The 21,046-nt window shown below is 32.9% G+C and overlaps 1 protein-coding gene and 1 long non-coding RNA gene across 4 annotated transcripts; one reads left to right on the top strand and one right to left on the bottom strand.

Moving 5' to 3' along the window:
• Window positions 1-9,544: 9,544 nt before the first annotated feature.
• On the bottom strand, window positions 9,545-17,007 carry LOC111214962. The gene is made up of 2 exons (XR_002664096.2): window positions 14,501-17,007; window positions 9,545-9,807 (listed from the first exon to the last, which is right to left on the bottom strand). It is a non-coding gene; the product is annotated as an uncharacterized LOC111214962 (long non-coding RNA).
• LOC111213246 (U-box domain-containing protein 27-like) lies at window positions 11,503-14,061 on the top strand. 3 transcript variants are annotated; one of them, XM_048777353.1, is made up of 2 exons: window positions 11,503-12,328; window positions 12,517-14,061. In XM_048777353.1, exons 1-2 carry the CDS (start codon window positions 11,850-11,852, stop codon window positions 12,650-12,652), a joined length of 615 nt encoding a protein of 204 aa, XP_048633310.1. In that variant the 5' UTR covers window positions 11,503-11,849; the 3' UTR covers window positions 12,653-14,061. The 3 variants fall into 3 exon arrangements, with proteins under 3 accessions (XP_048633310.1, XP_048633309.1, XP_022570670.2); XM_048777352.1 differs by having other exon boundaries at window positions 11,504-12,672; window positions 12,783-14,061; XM_022714949.2 differs by having other exon boundaries at window positions 11,504-12,832; window positions 12,971-14,061.
• Window positions 17,008-21,046: the final 4,039 nt, after the last annotated feature.

Below are 21,046 nucleotides of genomic sequence, written 5' to 3'. Positions count from 1 at the left end.
TCGCTATCCTTTTTTTTTATAGCAGCTTTCTTTTTTGGAAAATTTGTTTAGTCTAAATTCGTCGTATTCAAGATAAAAAAAAATTTGTTGATTATAAGAAAAGAATACTAAAATTGTTAGAGAATAAAGAACTCGGCAAAAATACTCAAAGCTATATAACTTTTAGTTCTTCTGCCGACTATGTGTGATTGCGAATGTGTTTTTTTAGATTAAGTATCATTTATTTATAGATGACTGATATACTTAAATTACATCAAGCAACTCTATCAAATAATATTGACATCATAGTACCTGAGGATCTTATCCACATATACTCAATATTTTACACAATAGACTTTAGTTTCAGATTAAACTATACAGTAAATAAGAAAGCAGTAAACAACATAGAGTAAATGAAGTTGAAAACGATTGGGAAAAATGCTAGACTCAGTTGCCACTCATGGATATTCAAACATGTACTCAAAACTTAAATAAATAGATGCTAAAAGTTTGTTAGGAACAATCCTAGAACTCAAATTCACAAGTAAGCCATCCAATTCACAAGAGAAGGGGGGGGGGGGGGGGGGGGGGTTCTCAGAGCTTCTCAGAAGGTGTCATAGAGTACATAGTGCATAGCAGAGGTTTCTCACACCCATTTGCAAAATTTCGATTGGTTTTCACTTCTGAGATGATAGACAAAGAATAAGAGTCTATGAAGGCTTTCATGAGTAATGGGTTGAAGCTGAAGATATTGAACATTGAGAATTGTTTTGGAGCAAGTTTCCAATCTCATCTAAACTGAATCTGATCTCTAACGTCGAGCTAATAAATGTAAACAAGCGATGAGTTGGAGGCAACCAACAATAGGTAATTTCTCTATTAAAAAAATGAAAAAGAGTTGAGTACCAGCATTGGTCGACACCCACTAGGTGTCAGTCAACACTTCCCTTCTTCATGGGCATCGATCAACACTCCCTCCGTTCTCAGGTACATACTCGAATTCTTTAGATTTTATTTTAAGTTTTACTTATTTATTTCGCCAATCTCAGACTGTATAGCACTCAGTGTTGTTTAAGTGTGGGGGAGGCTTCTACTGACATTGCGTTCTATTTTGAGTGACAATGAGTCTTTTTATTGAGTCAAAAGGGGACGCCAATTTTTTTTCTTGGAACAAACCGCCTAAACACTCTCTACCACCATTCTATGAGTTATTGACTGCATGGAGTACTGAATGGAAACGCCAAAGTGGATCGACATACCAGTAACATCCGTGTTTGCTAAGAATGTCTAAAGGAACCAAAGCTGACATCCAACATGCTCAACACAATAGCTGGTCTTGGGGCTTGGTATATTTTGGATCGGATTCATCGCTCGAGTCTGCATGGTAAAAGGTTGTGTGTTTCTGGTTCCCTCTCTCTCCCCGTCAGAGTATAAACAATGATGAAAAAGGGATAAAGGTCAGAATGAAGTGAAAAAGGGATAAAGGTCAGAATGAAGGGGGGGGGGGGGGGGTCCTCAGTTGACACTGATTCCTCAGAGCTTCTCAGAAGGTGTCATAGAGTACATAGTGCATAGCAGAGGTTTCTCACACCCATTTGCAAAATTTTGATTGGTTTTCACTTCTGAGATGATAGACAAAGAATAAGAGTCTATGAAGGCTTTCATGAGTAATGGGTTGAAGCTGAAGATATTGAACATTGAGAATTGTTTTGGAGCAAGTTTCCAATCTCATCTAAACTGAATCTGATCTCTAACGTCGAGCTAATGAATGTAAACAAGCGATGAGTTGGAGGCAACCAACAATAGGTAATTTCTCTATTAAAAAAATGAAAAAGAGTTGAGTACCAGCATTGGTCGACACCTACTAGGTGTCAGTCAACACTTCCCTTCTTCATGGGCATCGATCAACACTCCCTCCGTTCTCAGGTACATACTCGAATTCTTTAGATTTTATTTTAAGCTTTACTTATTTATTTCGCCAATCTCAGACTGTATAGCACTCAGTGTTGTTTAAGTATGGGGGAGGCTTCTACTGACATTGCGTTCTATTTTGAGTGACAATGAGTCTTTTTATTGAGTCAAAAGGGGACGCCAATTTTTTTTCTTGGAACAAACCGCCTAAACACTCTCTACCACCATTCTATGAGTTATTGACTGCATGGAGTACTGAATGGAAACGCCAAAGTGGATCGACATACCAGTAACATCCGTGTTTGCTAAGAATGTCTAAAGGAACCAAAGCTGACATCCAACATGCTCAACACAATAGCTGGTCTTGGGGCTTGGTATATTTTGGATCGGATTCATCGCTCGGGTCTGCATGGTAAAAGGTTGTGTGTTTCTGGTTCCCTCTCTCTCCCCGTCAGAGTATAAACAATGATGAAAAAGGGATAAATGTCAGAATGAAGTGAAATGAGCTTGTGGTTGCAATCATTAGAGGTTGATTCATAGAGTCTGCCCAAAAATCTCAGTCAATTAAAAAATAAAATGATATCCTTCAAAGAAAGGGGACATTGACTGAGTGAGTGCACTGAGAAGAGAGAGAGAGAGAGAGAGAGAGAGAGAGAGAGAGAGAGAGAGAGAGAGAGAGAGAGAGAGAGAGAGAGAGAGAGAGAGAGAGAGAGAGAGAGAGAGAAGACTACATGTGTGTTCAGAAACTTTTTTTGATAAGACTCCGGTGTCTTGTGGCGATATTCCCAAGATGAGCCTACACTTTTATTTCAGAAATGAGGTCAGTAGAGGGGTATGTCAGATGGTGTTTGGTGAGCTGCGGGCTGGATGGTCAGGTTGCTAAGCAGTGATCAAGTACATGGATGTGGCTTCTAAGGTTGGTACTTATTTGACGTAGCTTGCAACATTGCAGAGGTGATGGTGGTGGTTATAAAGAACATGTGAGTTCTCATGTTTTCAGACTTCTTTTACATGTTCATCCTATGTTTTGTTTGAAGGCAAGCAAATGATAAGTACGGAGGAGTTGATATATCATGGTTTTTACTTGTTTTGACCATGATAGTATATGTATATGTAGAGTCTTTTTAGAGTCTTTTAAGGTTTAGGTATGTTTTGAGCAACTTTAGAGATTCTGGAGTAATTCGAGGTGCAAAACTATACAAATGTGCAAAGTTTATCGATAAATGGAAGACTAATCAAAACATAAACATCAGTTTGTAATAATCAAATTCTTACTCTAAGCAAAACAGAACACACCAAACAAATTATAATCTCGTACACTAATCAAAACATAACACATCAGTATGTAATAATCAAGACTGCAATAATAAGAATCTAACCTTCAAAGAGGCTTTGCTTAACAGGATGCGATAAGGAGCTGATGTTGTGCTTTGATTCTCGTGCTCCAACAGAGTTAGAAACCGACGGTTGAGAAACTTCAGATATTATCCCTTCGAAAATAGCCTCACATACATCATTCTTAGGTATGGGTAACTCAAGCGCCTGTCAGCTTCTTTGTTTCATAATATGATGTTGGAGATTAATTAGGCTGCATAAAGATTTTTTTTAAAACACTTAACCATCCATACATGCTTCTGCCATACTAGTGTTGGGATTAAAATCGGTCTTAGCATAACCAGCGACTAAAATCCTCTGAGAATTATATCCTTTGCAAGAATAAGCCGAAAAATTGAGATAACAAACTTCGTATGTATCTTCCTAGAAAAGAAAAAGGAGATTTCTATCCAAACAAGAAATAACCGGAAAAACGTTCTTTCGGAAGGTTTATACAGAAAAACACATTACGAAACAATCTTCCGTAAAACAAATTCGTAAAGTTTGTTTAGAAAACCTTTCATAAAACAATTAAAAGAAGTTATACAAAAGAATTTTCCATAAAATAAACAGATTTGGAACTTCAGTAGAAATAGGAAAGAACTAAACCAAAAGTATACAAATCCTTCAACATAGAATAAAGGAGATCAAAGACAAGGCAAGAGGATGGCCTCATCGCCCATGTCTCTCTCTTCCCTCCTCATCGCCGGCCCACATTGTCACCCTCTCTCTCTCTCTCTCTCTCTCTCTCTCTCTCTCTCTCTCTCTCTCTCTCTCTCTCTCTCTCTCTCTCTCTCTCTCTCTCTCTCTCTCTCTCTCTCTCTCTCTCTCTCTCTCTCTCTCTCTCTCTCTCTCTCTCTCTCTCTTCTCTCCTCATCTCCCATGCCACATCGCCTGGGACATCTGCTATCTTCCTCATCGCCAGTGCTCATTGTCACTTCTCATTGCCAAAGCACATTGCTCGGGACCTCTTCTTTCTTCCTAACCACACACGCTCATCACCACTCCTGGCTCCTCACCAAAGCACATCGCCCGAGGCCTCTACTTCTTTCCTCATTGCCTCACCACATCGCCCGAGGCCTCTATAAGTTCTTTGTGCTTTCGCAATCTGAGTTGCCGTTAAGATTTTACATAGAAAACAAGAAACACTTTGTTTTCTTGTAAAATTTAGGCAAACGCTCAGTCATAGACAGTTAAATTTAAACACCAGATTTGTTTTTGGAAAAAACAAAATGATTGTATCATTGTAATGAACAACAATGCAAAAAAACGCAACTTCGAGCAAGTAGATGATTTAACCGAAAATATCGTAAAAATGCCTAAGTAGTAAAACGGTCCTAAACAACCTGAAACACGACAAAAGCCCACTAATGACTCATGACATAAAGCGGCCCATCATCAATGACGGTTTATTCTTGCTTGGAGAGGATAATGGAAAAAACATGATAATGGAATATTTCCGGATTGATAAAATAGAATCCCAAAAATTAAGGTAGGTTGGAAGGAAAATGGAAGATACAAATCTGTAGGAAAAGGGATACTCGGCCGACGTTGGAGGAGTATATAAACAGAGGTGAGGCAGAGAATAAAGGAGGAAGAAACTTAGGTATCGAAACTCTTTGCAATTAGAAATTTAGCTTTATTTTTCATCTCTTGTTAACAAGCTGCATAGGTGGTGATTCTAGCTAACTTAGATACAATTTATTATGCATGTGTTCTTTGATTTTTGTTTGTAATTTCGCTTCCAGACGAACGTCTTGAACGATTATGTCTTTGGAACACTCACACACAAATTTGAAATAAAATCTTTAGTTTTACTATTTGTTTTGAGTTTTGTCTTGTTATTTTTCTGCATCTTTTGATTACTTGTTGGTTGCTCTGCAGAAAATCTAGACCCCGTTAAAACTCTTCATTTTCTTTACTAACAAATTTGAGAGTGTGAATTTCGGTTCCCACAACTGGTAACCATCATCTTCAGCATTCTTAGTGATATTCTCTCTCCCCCCCCCCTCCACATTTCATCTTCATCTGTCAAATGATTTGGTTCTAAACTTCACCAACATAAAAAAAATTATCCATGATTCGATAATATATAGTAATTTTTAATCCGTTCGAGAAAAGATGTCTTGACACAACTTTTACATCATGTTGCATGTTTTTTTTTTTTTGCATCTCGCACACAAATACAATATGATATTACTCTCTTGATAAGATGCTTAAATTTTTGGTGGCTAGATGAAACTCTGTTCATTTTACCTTTAGTATGAGTAGTTTACTTGTTAAGTTGTGGATTTTCAATCAGCACAATAGCAAGCATCTTCAATGATAATTAGTAATCTGATTTCTAAGGAATTTTAAACCTTGAAGATAATGAATATGCTGTTTGAATTAATGTTTGGTAAGAAATATGTTGTGACTAACGAAAGCCGAGAATATTCTTAACAATTTGAACATAATTATTTAATGCATAATTTCAATTTGTTATAACCAACCTGACCCTGTTAAGTTGCTTGATACAGTAATCTGAACCGTATACTTAAATGCTTATATCCCAATCTTTTGGATATTATTTGAAAAGTGATTTACTATGTCATTGCCACAATGATTTTCAAAGAAAAATAGTGACATGATACACTAACAATGATGACATGAGTTGAAGCTAATTGTGACATGAATATTTACATTATTGTTGATTTATATTTTTGATAAGTTTTTTAAAATAAGGTAATCAATCATTGATCATCATTAATATAATAATAAATAATATAATAGTTGAAATACAAACATAAAAATATTTTTATAATTTTCAAAATTTTATTTCATTTTATTTTTATAATTATATATTTTATTACTAAAACAATTCTTCAAAATTTTATGATTTAAAAAAAAAAATTCTAATCCAAATACCATTAGTTTCTTTTTAATATCTACAATTTTTAGAAATATTATTTGTTTTACATTTTCTTATCTGTATACCTAACAAAATTTTCTCTTTATCTTGTATAATTTGATTTAATATATTTTAACCAAATTAAAAGAAATAGATAAAAATATTTCTAAGATTATAATTTTAAAATATATACATATATATTATTAAATATAAATAATAATAATAAATATTTAGATCATCTTAATTTTACATATAATTAAATTAAATATTGTAAGCAAATAATAAAATCTAAAAATTAACATAATGTTTTTTTAAAATATATAATTTACCGGGGTTTGATGGTCTATTAGGGGCAAGGAATGTAAGGGTATGTCTTTCACCCCTTCATTCGGAGGTAGATGCATTGATTTGGGCAATGGAATGTATGAAGAATTTAAGACAGTTTCAGGTAACGTTTGCACCGGATTGTTCTCAATTGGTGAAGATGGTTTTAGATCCAGAAGAATGGTCAGCATTTGAAAGCTATCTGGAAGACATCAAGCTTCTCAAAGGAAGTTTCCTCAACTCAGACATCGTCCATGTACCTCGGACGGCGAACCTTCGGGCGGATAGCTTAGCACGCAACGCTAGAAAACAACCGTCTTTTGTTGTTCACATGGATGCGGAGTTACCGATCTGGTTTACAGAGTCAACATGAGTCTATAAATTCTTTGCTGTAAAAAAAAAATATAATTTAAATTTTAAAAGTTTTATTTCTGCACATGGTGCATAAAAACTTTTATTTCTGTACATAGTGCAGAAACATAAAATAAAATCACAATTGAAATATATATATATATATATATATATATATATATTTCTTTTCTAATTTTGACTGTGAATTCCAATTGTGATTGGATTTATTTTTTAACGGATTTGGACACTTGACAAAAAAAAAGGATTTGGACTTCGCATTATAAATTTTTTGATATTTGGTAACGTTTCCGGTTTTGTTTTGCTTAGTTTCATGTCACATCTTTTCAGATTTATGTTTCATCCTTTCCTTTCTTTGATATTTATATTCCATTCTATTTTATATTGTGTGTTTTATTTTGTTCATTGTTATTATTTCTTCTTGGGAGAATTTTTAAATCCATATTCTTTTAAAACAAAAGATAGTTAAAGGCAAAGTGAATTTTAAAAGTTAAGAATCATGGTTAATAGATTTTACAAGAAATTGATAATACATAATAATTCAATAAAATAATATATTTTACAAGAAAATTATTATTTGGAAGTTTCCATGTAATGTCGATAAATATATAATTGAAGTCACCCCCTCAGGGACATCCGATAAAAAAGAAAGTGTGTTATCACCTATGACACATTTCTGCCTTTTTTACAACTTAAGAAACATATTGTTAGAGGGACACATTCTCGGTTAGCAAAGCATTTTTTGGACAGAAATACCCTTTGCTTCACGAAATGAGACACGGCAAAATTGTTGGGTTTTGTTATGTTTAGTTAGTAGGGACCAGACTTACAAAGCTTTTTAGTTAGATTTACAGGAAAGTATGTCATTCACAGCCGTTGGATGTGGTATTTTTTTTTTCTTATTCTACTTTTTGTTTTAATTAACTTTTATATCAAGTTTTAAAATATATAAAATAAAAATAATTGTCCCATTGAATTATATAAAATTATATATCTTTTAACATCCATCTTGACATATATATTATATATATTAGCATATATACAGAAAATATGTGGACACAGATATCAAAATATTGATAATAAAGTTATAGATTAATTGTGAACATAGACACTAAAGCGTGGACAAATGAATTGTGAATACATCAAGTTGGATAACTAAATTTGTTGAAATGCAACATGTATAAGAGAACTGAATGTGTTTGTGATAAATTTTCTGGTTCACTGGCGCCAGAGGTTTCAATAACAGAGCCATTTGCATGAGATAAACCATTAATCTGTAATTCTATTATCCACATTTTGATGTCCATGTCCGTATCTATCAATCCCTCATATCCGAGATCTTCTAAAATATTATATAAACCAAAGCTTTACTACCTTAAGACTACAATCTTCTAGAGGTTCACTAAAATCTGATACAAACCACATCTTTACTCCAATCAGAAAACACCACAGCCTGCTTATGTTCTCTTCTACACCACGAGCTCGAACCTGCTTGCCGTCACGTTTTCTGCTCCACATGATAATCGTAAAATCAGACAATTTTCATCTCTTTTGGATTCATGGTTTTTTTTACAAATTGATGAAGATGGAGAAAATAGGATTAACAATTAAGGTTAGAGTAGGAGTAAGTGAAGAGTCAAAAAGTGAATTTGGAATTGAAAGTGGGGATATGAGAGAGAATAAAGAGACATGTTTGTATTTTTAATTGTCTTTTATTTTTGTCTGAATGTGTGGACAATACAATTAGTTGAGATTAGTTAATAAGTGTTAGGAATATGTAGCTAAGGGTAGGAATGACAAATTACTTAGACAGAATATGTGAAGTGTCTTGAAGTGTATTCCAAAGTGAGAATTTGTCTCAGGCCAAGTCCAACCAGACGTCATAACACCAAAATAGTGTAAGATTTTATGTCTCATCTCTTCAACCACACGGCATAAAGAACTTCATTTTGGTGGGTTTCTCTTTTCAGCTATAGTGTCAATACTATATTTAGTGTTACACTGTTGCAACGGAAAAACTTTTTTTCTTTTCAAAACTGTTTATCTAAATAATTTCTAAACATATTTATTTACATTTGATTTATATTATTGTTTTGCAATTGGATTAGATATTTTAAATAACAATGCATATACCATTGTGTTATCATTTAAGTTTATTTATATCAAATATTCATTTATTTGAGAACAAATATAAAGTTAATTTAAAAAAACATAAGAAAGTTTAATTTAAACAATGAAAAATTAAAATATAAAATTAAAATTAAAACAGTAAAAATGAATAAAATAAGATAATTTTAAAATGTAAGTGTAAATAAGATAATAAATAATTATTTATTTATTTTTAATAAAAATATTAGTTAAATAAATATAAGTGACAAGATAAATACATAAATATATATAATAGTAAAATAATCATTTATTGTTATTTAATTTATTATTTACTATTATTATGTATTAAAATAGTAAAATACTTATTTTAAAAATAGAGGTTGTAGTGTGATATATTTTGTGAATACAGTTACATAATAAATGTTATTATTCTATATATTAAGTAATAATAAAACTTCTAACTCAACAATATAAAAAATAAAAAATAAAAAATAGTTTTGGTGTAAAATTTGGTGTTGTGGTTGGAGAAAGAAATCTTTTATTGCTAAAATTATACTAAAATGATGTGGTTTTCATGCTAAAATGAAGTTGTGGGTTGGAGATGTCCTTATAGGATAAATATTTCTAAAACAAAATATATAATTGAAGTCACTTCACTCCATATATCACTTAAACAATTCATAAATCATTATTAAATACAGTTCAAGGGACTCTAGCGTGGCTAGTGTATTATGGGTTTTGGAGGCGAGGACGTCTACATGGTGGAGATCTCCTCGCTAATACTTCTGATGAATCTTGTTTGGCAATGCCACCTCTGCATGATCCTGATGGTGGTGTATGTATGTACGGACCTGTTTCATACCTAAAATATTAGATTCGGATATGGTATAACTAGAACTAATACTTTTAAATGTCTTTTATAAATTAAATTTATCAAACAAAAAATTATTTGAAACATACAGAAGAAATATCTAAGAAGAATTTCGTACGATAGCCTTTTTACTTTATTTTCACAAAAAAACTTCAAATAAGAGATAAAAAAATCTTTTGCCTCTTTAGTGAAACATTTTTTCCTTAAAGAATCTTTTTATGATAAAAACTTAAAAATAACTATTCGACAGAATTGCCCAATATTTAAATATAACCTTATTAAAAACTGGGTTATTTTACAAGATTTTATGGTACTTAAGTATTTTGTTGTTAAGAATATGAATTCTCATTTTATAATTTTAGTGGTGTTTTAAATACTACTAAAATTTTCAGAATTAACCAGCAATATTAAAGGTATTTATAATTCTATGTAAACTAAAACTTTTTAAAGTATAGTATTTGAATAAATGCACATTATACAAAACAAGTCCCTTGCTATATCTATTTTCTTGTCACAAAATTTAAAATATATCATTACTTTCAGACATAAATCTAGGAAGGCTTGCTAAAACAATGTTCAAAAGTTTATTTTTTCAGAACAATGCTCTAACTTTTCATAATCACTGAGATAGATTCCACTATTCATTCAAGACAAAATTCCTTTTTTATTAAGAAAAACATTTTCTTTTCTTTTTCTCCAATAAAAGACTTCTTTAAATTTTTTGTTTTTGTTTATTTGTTAGTTAAAGTAAAGATCAATTTGTCTTTAAACAAATATATTTTTCATTTTTCAGACTTGGCTAACCCTTGTACCTCAGTACACGAAATCCATGTTAACAATTACTCAAATCGATTTCATGTGACCCTTCCTAAACTAATTTACGAATTTGTTTAGAGCCACTTCATAAAACTACATCTTCAAAACTCCAACAAAAGTGAACAAGAGTTCACATGAAATGGGAAGAGATTTTTTTGTAGAAGTGAGTTTGTTAATTTTAATCTCTAGTTCTCTACAAGACTAACAATCAAATTAACCAATATCTGGAAGCGATCGCGGAGATTCTCCATAAAACATAATATACTCAAATTATAATATTATGGTTTTAGATTCTAGGCTTCTAGCCCACATGTCTGCGATGAACAACAGTTCAAATTAAAATTCACACATTTTGGAGATATGATACGTGTTAGAATTAGAAATATAATCTATTATCGTTTGATATTTGATGGTATTATATATATGAATCTAAATGGTTTGTAAACATTACTCACAAAATAATAAAGAAACTCTAGATAAAATATCTGCCTCTATGATGTATGGTTATTCTTCTTTTGATTCTTTTTTTTTCCTAAAGTCACAACAGATACTCCTTTAAAGAATACAGAGATTTAAGATTCTAAATAATTATGGAACAAATTCTGTCATGCACTCCTCCCTACTGTTGTTTTCTGTAATTTTCTTTTTGATAATTATTTTGAGGGTTAAAATGAAAATGGTTAACAAAAAAATTCTACGGTTGTTTTGCTCCTAATAATTAATGGTGAAGTTCTGATTCAACAAGCTCACATTTTTAAGATGTTAACTGTATTAGTTTTATTGGGATCTTAATCTTTTCCATTCAAAATATTGATTGAGGTATTCGTTTGAATTTACCGATATAGAAGTTTTTTTTTAAGACAAGAAAAGGTTATTAATCTATACTATACTAAAAGCAAGATATAGAGAGCAAAGAAGCTGTCCACATCACTAAAAATATTCCTCCAATCAGAACATTTCATTTGGACATGTCAGATGGGCTTCAGTCTATTGAGTTACGTTTGGGCCTCAGGTGCATATGTTTTTTCGCTGGACTTTGTTTAGTAAAATCCACAAATAACAATCGTTCTTCCTGCCAAATTATATTATTCTGGTCATCTGCGGCCCAATTAAGTAAAAAAACCCTATCGATTCTCTTTTTTTTTGACTCCATCTTCTCTGTTTCTTCTTCATTCAATCTCTGTTACTGAACCTCAACTGTTATCCATGTTCTTCAATACCCTCTTAAGGAATTCCTTCCACCTCTTCTCGAAAAAACGAAAAAGAAAATCCCTTTCCTCCACCTTATGGCCAGATGGTGAGTCAAAGGTCTTAATCGCCGAGAGAGACGGTTTAGTCGGCGAGCTAATGAAATCAATTAGAAGAGACTCCGATTCGAGCTTAATCAAAGCGACGCTATTCTGCTTGATCGCAATCAGCTCACCGAGGCGCGTGAAACTCAATCTAATCCGAGAGAAGCTCATCAAGGGTCTTACGAAGCTGTTAACGGATCCAACGACGGCGAGCGTTTCGATGACGGAGAAATCTTTGAAGCTTCTCGAGGGTTTAGCATCCACAAAGGAAGGCAGATCGGAAATCTGCGGAGGAGACGGCGAGTGTTTGAAGACGGTGGTTAAGAAGCTGATGAAAGTATCGACGGCGGCGACGGAGCACGCCGTGACGGTGCTTTGGAGCGTCTCTTATCTTTCACGGATCCAACGAGCGAGTGTTTCGGTGACGGAGAAATCTTTGAAGCTTCTCAAGAGTTTAGCATCCACAAAGGAAGGCAGATCGGAAATCTGCGGAGGAGACGGCGAGTGTTTGAAGACGGTGGTTAAGAAGCTGATGAAAGTATCGACAGCGCCGTGACGGTGCTTTGGAGCGTCTCTTATATTTTCAAAGAAGAGAAGGCGCTTGAAGCGGTTACGAGTACTAACGGCGTTACGAAGATCCTGTTACTATATATGAGTACTAGAACTATAAATTTTTTCTACTTGATGCTTTTTACCGTTTTGAGTTCTTGGTTTTAAGATTCATAAAATAACCGAAGGTATATGTTTTTTTGGTTCCCTTCTCTCTCTTTTGTTGTTGAGAATTCATGAATTACATATATTTCTGATGAGGACACAATGTTTCGTTTGGATTTTTTTTTTCACCCAGGTTTGGTGCAGAAGGATGTTTTAACCATCTAGGCGTTTTGCATGTTCAAGGTATAAGTTTCAGTTATGTGTAAAAAATTGTAATTTTCTTTTCAGCTGAATGATTGCATAGATAATTGTAATACTGTTCTAAGTTGTTAATGTAGTGATTTCATGCTTTTTTTTGTTCATTTCATGCTCTCTTTACAGGGATGATGATACTTGGAAAGCTTGGCTTAATGTTGATAACTCTATGCTCCAGCTCCACAACTACTATATTCTAATGCTGAAGTCACACATTTATATCATTATGCTTACGAGTTGAGAGCTGCTCTTCACTTTCTCTAAGGTGAAAAAAAAAGGATTGATTGTGGAGCACCAAAAGTTTTAATGTCTTTTAGTTTCCCAGAAAATAATTAACTATGCAGCCATTAAAAGTAGTAATTTGGACTAATCTTTGGAAACTAAATATAACAATTTATCTAACAGAAAAAAACATTTGAATATTAAAGTTTCGATTTTTGTCTATTAATGTTAGAACCAATACAAAATCACTGGCAAAAAAACAAGAAAAATCAACTTGATTAAAATATTAATTCCATGAAAAATTTAAAGACAATGGAAATCATGTAAATATTTCAACTAACAGAACAAGATGATGTCTTAAAAATAAAATTAATATCAATATAATGTGTATATAAATCATTATAAGAAGTAACTTGAAGGAGATGAACATTTTTTAGACACTATAAAAAATTATATCATTTAAAAAAAACAATCATAGAACAAAATGGAAAATAACAATAACTAAACAGTGAGTACATAACTGAACATATAAAAAAGGACTAGAAAAACATATAAATAGAAAAAATAACTGAAGACATAAATAACTAACAAACTTAATATAATTAAAACATATTGAAAAAATGTCTGAGAACATATAAATGGAAAATACATATAACACAAGAACCAAACCAAAAATGAATGAACGTTTTTTATCATAGGTCCACATTTGAACAACCAACTATTTAAGATGAAATATATATATATATTCACAAAACTATCGAACATCAAAGAGCGAAAAAATTATTTTGGTACGAAACGTTAGTCTTAAAATATATAATGATAAAAACCACATTAACTAACTATATATAATATATTATAAATTAATCAACACAATGCATGAAAATTAATACTCGCCATAAGATTTTTAACAATATTTTACTTTAACAATTCCATAATAAATATTTGAAGCTTCAAATGATAATTAACAAAAAAAAAACTAAAATACATAAACATCATACCACATATAAAGTCAATAAATATTAACGACTGAGAACAAGAAAATAACATCAAACTAATTTATTATACTCATTTGTAAATTTCATGAATTATAAATCTATTGTATAGTGTCAAAAATATGTGGTACAAAATAAAAAAGTTAAACAAGTCATACTCCGAATTTATTAAAAATAAAACAAAATAATGAAAATTATCTAACATATAAAAATTTATAAAATACAAACTTAAACAAACATCTTTCTTAATAAAAAATGATAAATTAATAAACTTAAAAATATAATTATAATTTTATGATTGTAAATTGTTAGTTATGAATTTCAATTACCATCTCAAAATAAAAAAACGCAAGTTTAATTTAATTTAATAATATTATAGGAAAAAATCCGGGCGTAGCCCGGAAAACCCTCTAGTTCTGATAGTATTGATGATTGAACTGACCTGAAGCTCCTACAAGACCAACCACAAATAATAGCCAAAAAAGAAGACGAAACAGAGGAGCATGTGATGTCTTCATCGCCATTGCGCTCTTCTTCTTTCAAATAAATAAATTAATAGTAACTATCGAGAACTAACCCCCAAAAAGATAACTATAGTCTATAGAGGCGACTTACAGATATAAGCTTTTATATATCGATGCATTATGAGTTGAAGCTATGTAGTATTTAAAGTAAATTGAACGCGGTTGATAGGGTTTTCAAACTCCACTATGAAGAAGTTGAACGCGGTTGGTAAGGTTTTCAAACTACACTTCTCACGAAATTTCCACTTGTCGCGATAAGATACGACTTTTTCCCTTGTTTACTTTTCAAAGTTCGCTATGCAGATGATGTTACATGGTGTTCACAACATTCGCAATTGGTGAACATAGTGTCTACACTCACATAATGATCTGCTTTCATTACGTATATGGATAAATTTCTACGATGTGAAAATTTTTTCTACAACTTTGTTATCTAACATATTCCAATGGCAAAAAATACAATCACCGACAAACTTGCACGAGGTGATCTGAATATGCATTTAGTTACAGTTTATGTTGATTCAGTTCTATTAAAGTGGTTCTAGGATTTGTAATCTAGCTAGATTTAGAATATTTTTTCTATTAAAAAAATCAAGCTTTCCAAAAAAAAATTGATTTTTTTAAGAAATATTTTTTAAAGCCATGTTCAAGAACTCGTTAGGCACTAGTTCTTTGCTTGGATTGGGCTTGACGCCTACACAACAAATCAGAATTTTATCGAATATTAATTGGAGATTATTATTTTTGTTTGCTTTAATATATATATATATATATATATAATATGCTTACTATAGCAGTAAATTTGATGTCTCCTAGTGGTTCAGATTCTTGATATTATGCCGAGCAAACCAACTTCGACGCCCGATAGTGAAATTTTCTTATTTTATCCTTATAATTCTTGATAGACAAAAATACAATATTGGAGAGAACAAAAGAAGAAATAAGGAGTGCAACTGATAACCATCATAGAAACACTAGGAACGAATATGGGTGTTACTGGTAACCATCTTCTCGTACCCTTACTTCTTTCAAAACTCAACTTCAAATTTAAGCACCTCTCAAGCAGCTGAACACCACTTCGCTTTCTATCCTACGATATCTTGTTATCTCAATCCCAAAAGAATCAATAGAAAAAGAAAAAAAAATTAAATTGATCGATCTCTTTCTTGAAACAAACGAACATGAAAGAAAAGACGAAACATAAATCATGGATCAACTAAGCTCTCTCGGGGACTTGCTTAAGAATAAAAAAAAAGAAATCCCATGTAAATGCCATGGAATAAGGTTTTAACCTATTCATGGAGATTTCGTAAATATATTCTCTCAACTAGGGGCGGACGTACAGCCAATGGTATGGGGTCACGTGCCCCCCCCATCTCATTGTAAAATTTTCCTCCAGTAATTCTTATGGTGTCTATAAAATGCCCCCAACTGAAAAATATTATTTTATGTATGTGCTCCACCTAATTACATTCCTGCATCCGCCACTGCTCTCAACATCACTTGTGGTATTTCCATTATAGTGTTCTGCAATCTTTTCCGAACTATCGGAGAAGTTATTTCTTGACCAATGCAACTAATACTGGAATCAATTCAACTTGTACTCCGACCACAACTACTTTCTAAGTTATTTGTCCTTTGGATTTTGACTTCTCATTTTTGAACACTTCCCTTTCTATTTTTGGCTTTCTGGTGCTTCATGAATTTCCCAAGAGTTTAAACATTGATACAGCCATTCAATTTTATGTACTATTTTTATGCCAATAATACTCTAATGCTTTATTCATCTTTAATTTACTTATTAGAACCTAAATCGTTCATCAAAACTGTCTTGGCTTGAATTTCTTTATTCGGCCATCCTTCGGCCATTTTCATGGTCATATATCGACCATTTTCCGTTCAGCTATTCTTTGGCTTCATCAGGTCCTTATTATTATTCAGAGTTATTACAGTTCTGGTGGTTGCAAAGATGGTGAAAGTGAAAGCGAGGCAAGCTCTAAGTTCTCTTATCACGACGATGTGGGGCAGTTATCAACAGCGGCATGAGATGGCGGCATAAGGAGGTGTGAGGCGGCATTGTTTGAAAACAGCGTGAAGTGGTTTGAGTTAATGATGAAGTATATAATAGGGTGAGGTTCGTGATCCACTACCAAGATTCCAAGAGATGGTAGAAAAGATATGCATACTGCAGTAAGGAATTTCATAATAACGACAATGAGATTCATCGAACAGATTCCTTGAAGACCGCTGAAAATTTTAGGTAACAATCTTCAAATTTTAGATCTAGATCTGAACAGGTGGAAATAAAGATAAGGGAGAAAACAGTGGTTAAAAGGATGATCAAGGATAAGGTAAGGTCAGGTGGGTTTGATGGGTCACACGGTTCCAGTAAGCGAACGCTGGTGACACTACAAGGGAAGTGGGTAAAGATAGCGTACGACAACGGGCTTCTCGGACGTAAACTATTCTCTCTCTCTCTCTCTCTCTCTCTCTATCTCTCTCTCTCTCTCTCTCTCTCTCTCTCTCTCTCTCTCTCTCTCTCTCTCTCTCTCTCTCTCTCTCTCTCTCTCTCTCTCTCTCTTGCTCTACTCTCTTTTTCTCTCTTCATATAAAGAAGATATTTTATGCCATATCTAATTTTATTTTAAACATTTAAGAAGGATTGCAGTGAAACTAAAATTTCTTACTTAGTTAAACAAAAATGCAGATGAATTTTTTTTAACTTCATAACATCTATCCAAAAAATCAAAAGAAATAATAAATATAAAAAGATATAAAATTTGCTTATAACAACTTTAAAGATTATTCTAATTTGATCATGTTTTGGTTGAATGCATATTAAGTATGAGAGCTATCCAATTACCAGTGATACAATGTCTCGTTTGATAGGAGCACAAGGTAGATAAGTGAAATGCGAAAGGTAGAAAGTATTTGTTGCCTGGACTCTATCACCAATGACGAAAAAGTCGTTGTCTAAACATGATGATATTATTAATTGTGATACATTTGTTAGTAGTAGGACTAATCAATGTTTTATATAAAATAATACATTAATTTGAGTTTTTAAGTAAATCTAAAATCTATCTAAAAAACTATGGAATTATATTCATCATATCTTACATTTCATCAATGGTGTGTCTCTAGAGTCCTCTGAGAGCTATCCAATTATCGGTGATACAATGTCCCGTTTGATAGGAGCACAAGGGAGATAAGTGAAATGCGAAAGGTCGAAAGTATTTGTTGCCCGGACTGTATCACCAATGACGAAAAGGTCGTTTTCTAAACATGATGATATTATTAATTGTTATACATTTGTTAGTAGTAGGACTAATCAATGTTTTATAAAAAAATATACATTAATTTGAGTTTTTTAAGTAAATCTAAAATCTATCTAAAAAAACTATGGAATTATATTCATCATATCTTACATTTTGTCAATGGTGTGTCTCTAGAGTCCTCTGAGAGCTATCCAATTATCGGTGAGATAAGTAAAATGCAAAAGGTCGAAAGTATTTATTGCCCGGACTGTATCACCAATGACAAAAAAAGTCGTTGTCTAAACATGATGATATTATTAATTGTGATACATTTGTTAGTAGTAGGACTAATCAATGTTTTATACAAAATTATAAATTAATTTGAGTTTTTAAGTAAATCTAAAATCTATCTAAAGAAACTATGGAATTATATTCATCATATCTTACATTTCATCAATGGTGTGTCTCTAGAGTCCTCTGAGACTGGTCTCTGGCGCCTATGATGTAGATTTGTGGCTTTTTCGTTGTGCCTCTTGGTTTGATCTTGTCAGAAGACTTTGGGTTTGTGTCTTGATTCATTTCTCGTGGTTAGCTCATGTGGTGCAATAAGAGTATCTTCCAGTCTTGCCTTCAACATGGATTCACTATGACGATAGTCACAAAACTGTCCGGGCTGTTTTATTGTTTCACCTTGTAATCCTTCCAATATATCTGGTGTGGCTTCTCAATATTTCCTCTGATGCATGTTTGTTATTTAAAGCTTCGTTCGTTGGTTCTTGAAGTGGCACAAATATATGCTATGAGACGCTCCCGTTAAAGTTTTGTGGTAATTATGTGTCGAATAGAGGCAGTGGCACTAAACTCAGTTGGTTTGCAAGATGAGAATGGCGGCCAGAAGCACCTCTTTTGTTGTTTGAAGAGGTTTGTGTGCAACAGGATGTAGAGTGGTATGTTAGTATTTTTTATATTTTCAATATTTCTAATGAAAAAGCATCCATATATGGTAAACTTTTATAAAGATATTTCATTCTAATATTTATACATTCATGATTATATTATTCTCTACTGTTTACGTTTTTGATTTTTTTCATATATAGTAAATACATGATACTAGTTTAGTATAATATTAATTTTAATGTTATTTTTATTTTTGTAGTTTGATAATGACGATCCATATTAATCTCAATGGTTTCATGAAATTGTTCAAGGTCTGGTTGCAAGGATCACCACAGCACCTATGTATTTCATACGAGGATTTACTTTTCATGCATACGAGTATGGAATATGTAGGCAACAAGTAATTACGAAATATGTGCGAAAGATAAAACAGATTTCTACTGGATCTTGCACAATTTTTGGGTTGGTGAAGATGAAATGCGTCCTCTTCAAATTTGAATGGTTTGGCCCTCTCATCAACGAAGGTGTTCGGTTTAAAAATTTTGGTGTTGTTGATGTCAATTTTGGACGAAGATACAACATATTCAAGATTTTCATATTAGCTTCGCAAACAGACAAAGTAGCTTCATTATGTACCTTTGGATCAAAGATTCTGGAATAACTTGGTTATATCCTATCAAAGTTACACATCGTGGTCGAATAGTCGGCGGAGAAGAAACACCTTTACTAAAAGAATTGTGTATCAATGAAGTAGAGATACCTGAATAAGAAACTGATTACGTCCTTCTTATTGAACCGCATAACCGTGAATATAAAGATAATTCTGAATAAATGACAGATGAAGCATGTGATGACTAGTTTGATGAAAGTAATGATCAGTGTAATGATGATGATAACTCGAATGATGAATCCGAATGATGTAATATGCTCAGACATTTTGCTTTCATATATAAATAAATTTCAGATTTAATTCATGTGTGTTTGTTTGATTCTGATACATGTTCTCGAAATTTAAGGATTCAGGAAATCATGTTAACAGGATAAGGAACTTAGAATTTAGGGTTTAAGGGAAATTTGGGTTTAGGGGATAATATTAAGGGACTTGGGGTTTAGGGATTCAGATACAGTGCTCGTAGGGTCATCGTAATTCAGAAACACGAGATCTGGTAATTTTGTCATAACAACTTTGTCGCAACGTCATCGTAGACTAGAAACGTGAGACATGGTAAATTCATCGTAACTCAAATTTCTCGTAACGTCGTCGTATTCTAGAAACGCGGGACCTGCTAAATTCATCTTAACCTCGTCGTATTCTAATAAACGAGTCATGGTATATTCGTCATAAAATAAAAACACGGGACCTAGTAAAATTATCGTAAATTTAGGAGGTCCTCTATTTTCCTATATAAACTCGACTCCTTTCGCCCTCCCCTCCTCGTCTCTTCCTCTCTACTCTCTCTCTACTACCTCGTGCCAAAAAAGAAAAGGTTAGTTATTTATTTTAAATATTTAGATTTTATTATAGTTTAGGTTGTTAGTTTAGATAATGAAACTAAATTAGGTTATGGCATTTATAGATTAGGTAATGAATTTAAAATTGTTAGGTAATGAATTTTCTGATTAGAATACTTTTAGATGGTTCCTAGGAAATGGTCCCATTATAGCGAGATGTTTCACCGAGACCTTCTTCAGTTCCGAAAATTAGTTCACGGCCTCTCAGTCGTCTCAGAGATCTTCCCAGACATTTCCTCCTGTTGCACCTCTTGTTGCTCCCGTTGCATCACCGGTGGCTCCTCCTATTGCTCCTGACGATGCGCCTCCTTCCGCTGTGGCCGGAGTTCATCCAGATGTTCTAGTGCCGCCATGTGCACCTTATGCTCAATATACCATCAAAGATCTTCTCTCCCAGCCAGGACGAGAAGGTTTAGATGTCTTGGACCCCTATCGATCGCCATGAACTTTTTGGTATGCATTTTTCTTAATGACTTATAATTTATATAATTGGTTTTACAATATTAATTCCTCTAACTCGTTAATTACTAATTTTTTAGGTTTGGACTCGACGGCCGTGTGGGACCGAGCGTTTCCGAAACGCAGATTGGTTATTTTGTCAAGGCGTATCCGAATTGAACTTTGACACCGAAGTACATTAGGACCACGTTTTCGTAGCTTTTTTTGGGTTAGATGATCTGAGGATTTGATCCGTAGCTTAGCGGTTCACCAACTTGAGCGGGTTCATATGTGTTTTTTTAGTCAGGCAGGTTTAAGTGTTTTTCATACCGGATTTCAATGGTAAATGAAACCGGATAA

The sequence above is a fragment of the Brassica napus genome, chromosome A4 (assembly GCF_020379485.1).
Source record: "Brassica napus cultivar Da-Ae chromosome A4, Da-Ae, whole genome shotgun sequence".
Classification (NCBI taxonomy): domain Eukaryota; kingdom Viridiplantae; phylum Streptophyta; class Magnoliopsida; order Brassicales; family Brassicaceae; genus Brassica; species Brassica napus.
Note: the sequence above shows the minus strand (reverse complement) of the source record. Positions and strands in the feature narration are given on the sequence as shown.

Coding starts and splice junctions, on each gene's coding strand:
- LOC111213246 (XM_048777352.1), top strand. CDS start 11,850: ATGTTCTTCAATACCCTCTTAAGGAATTCCTTCCACCTCTTCTCGAAA.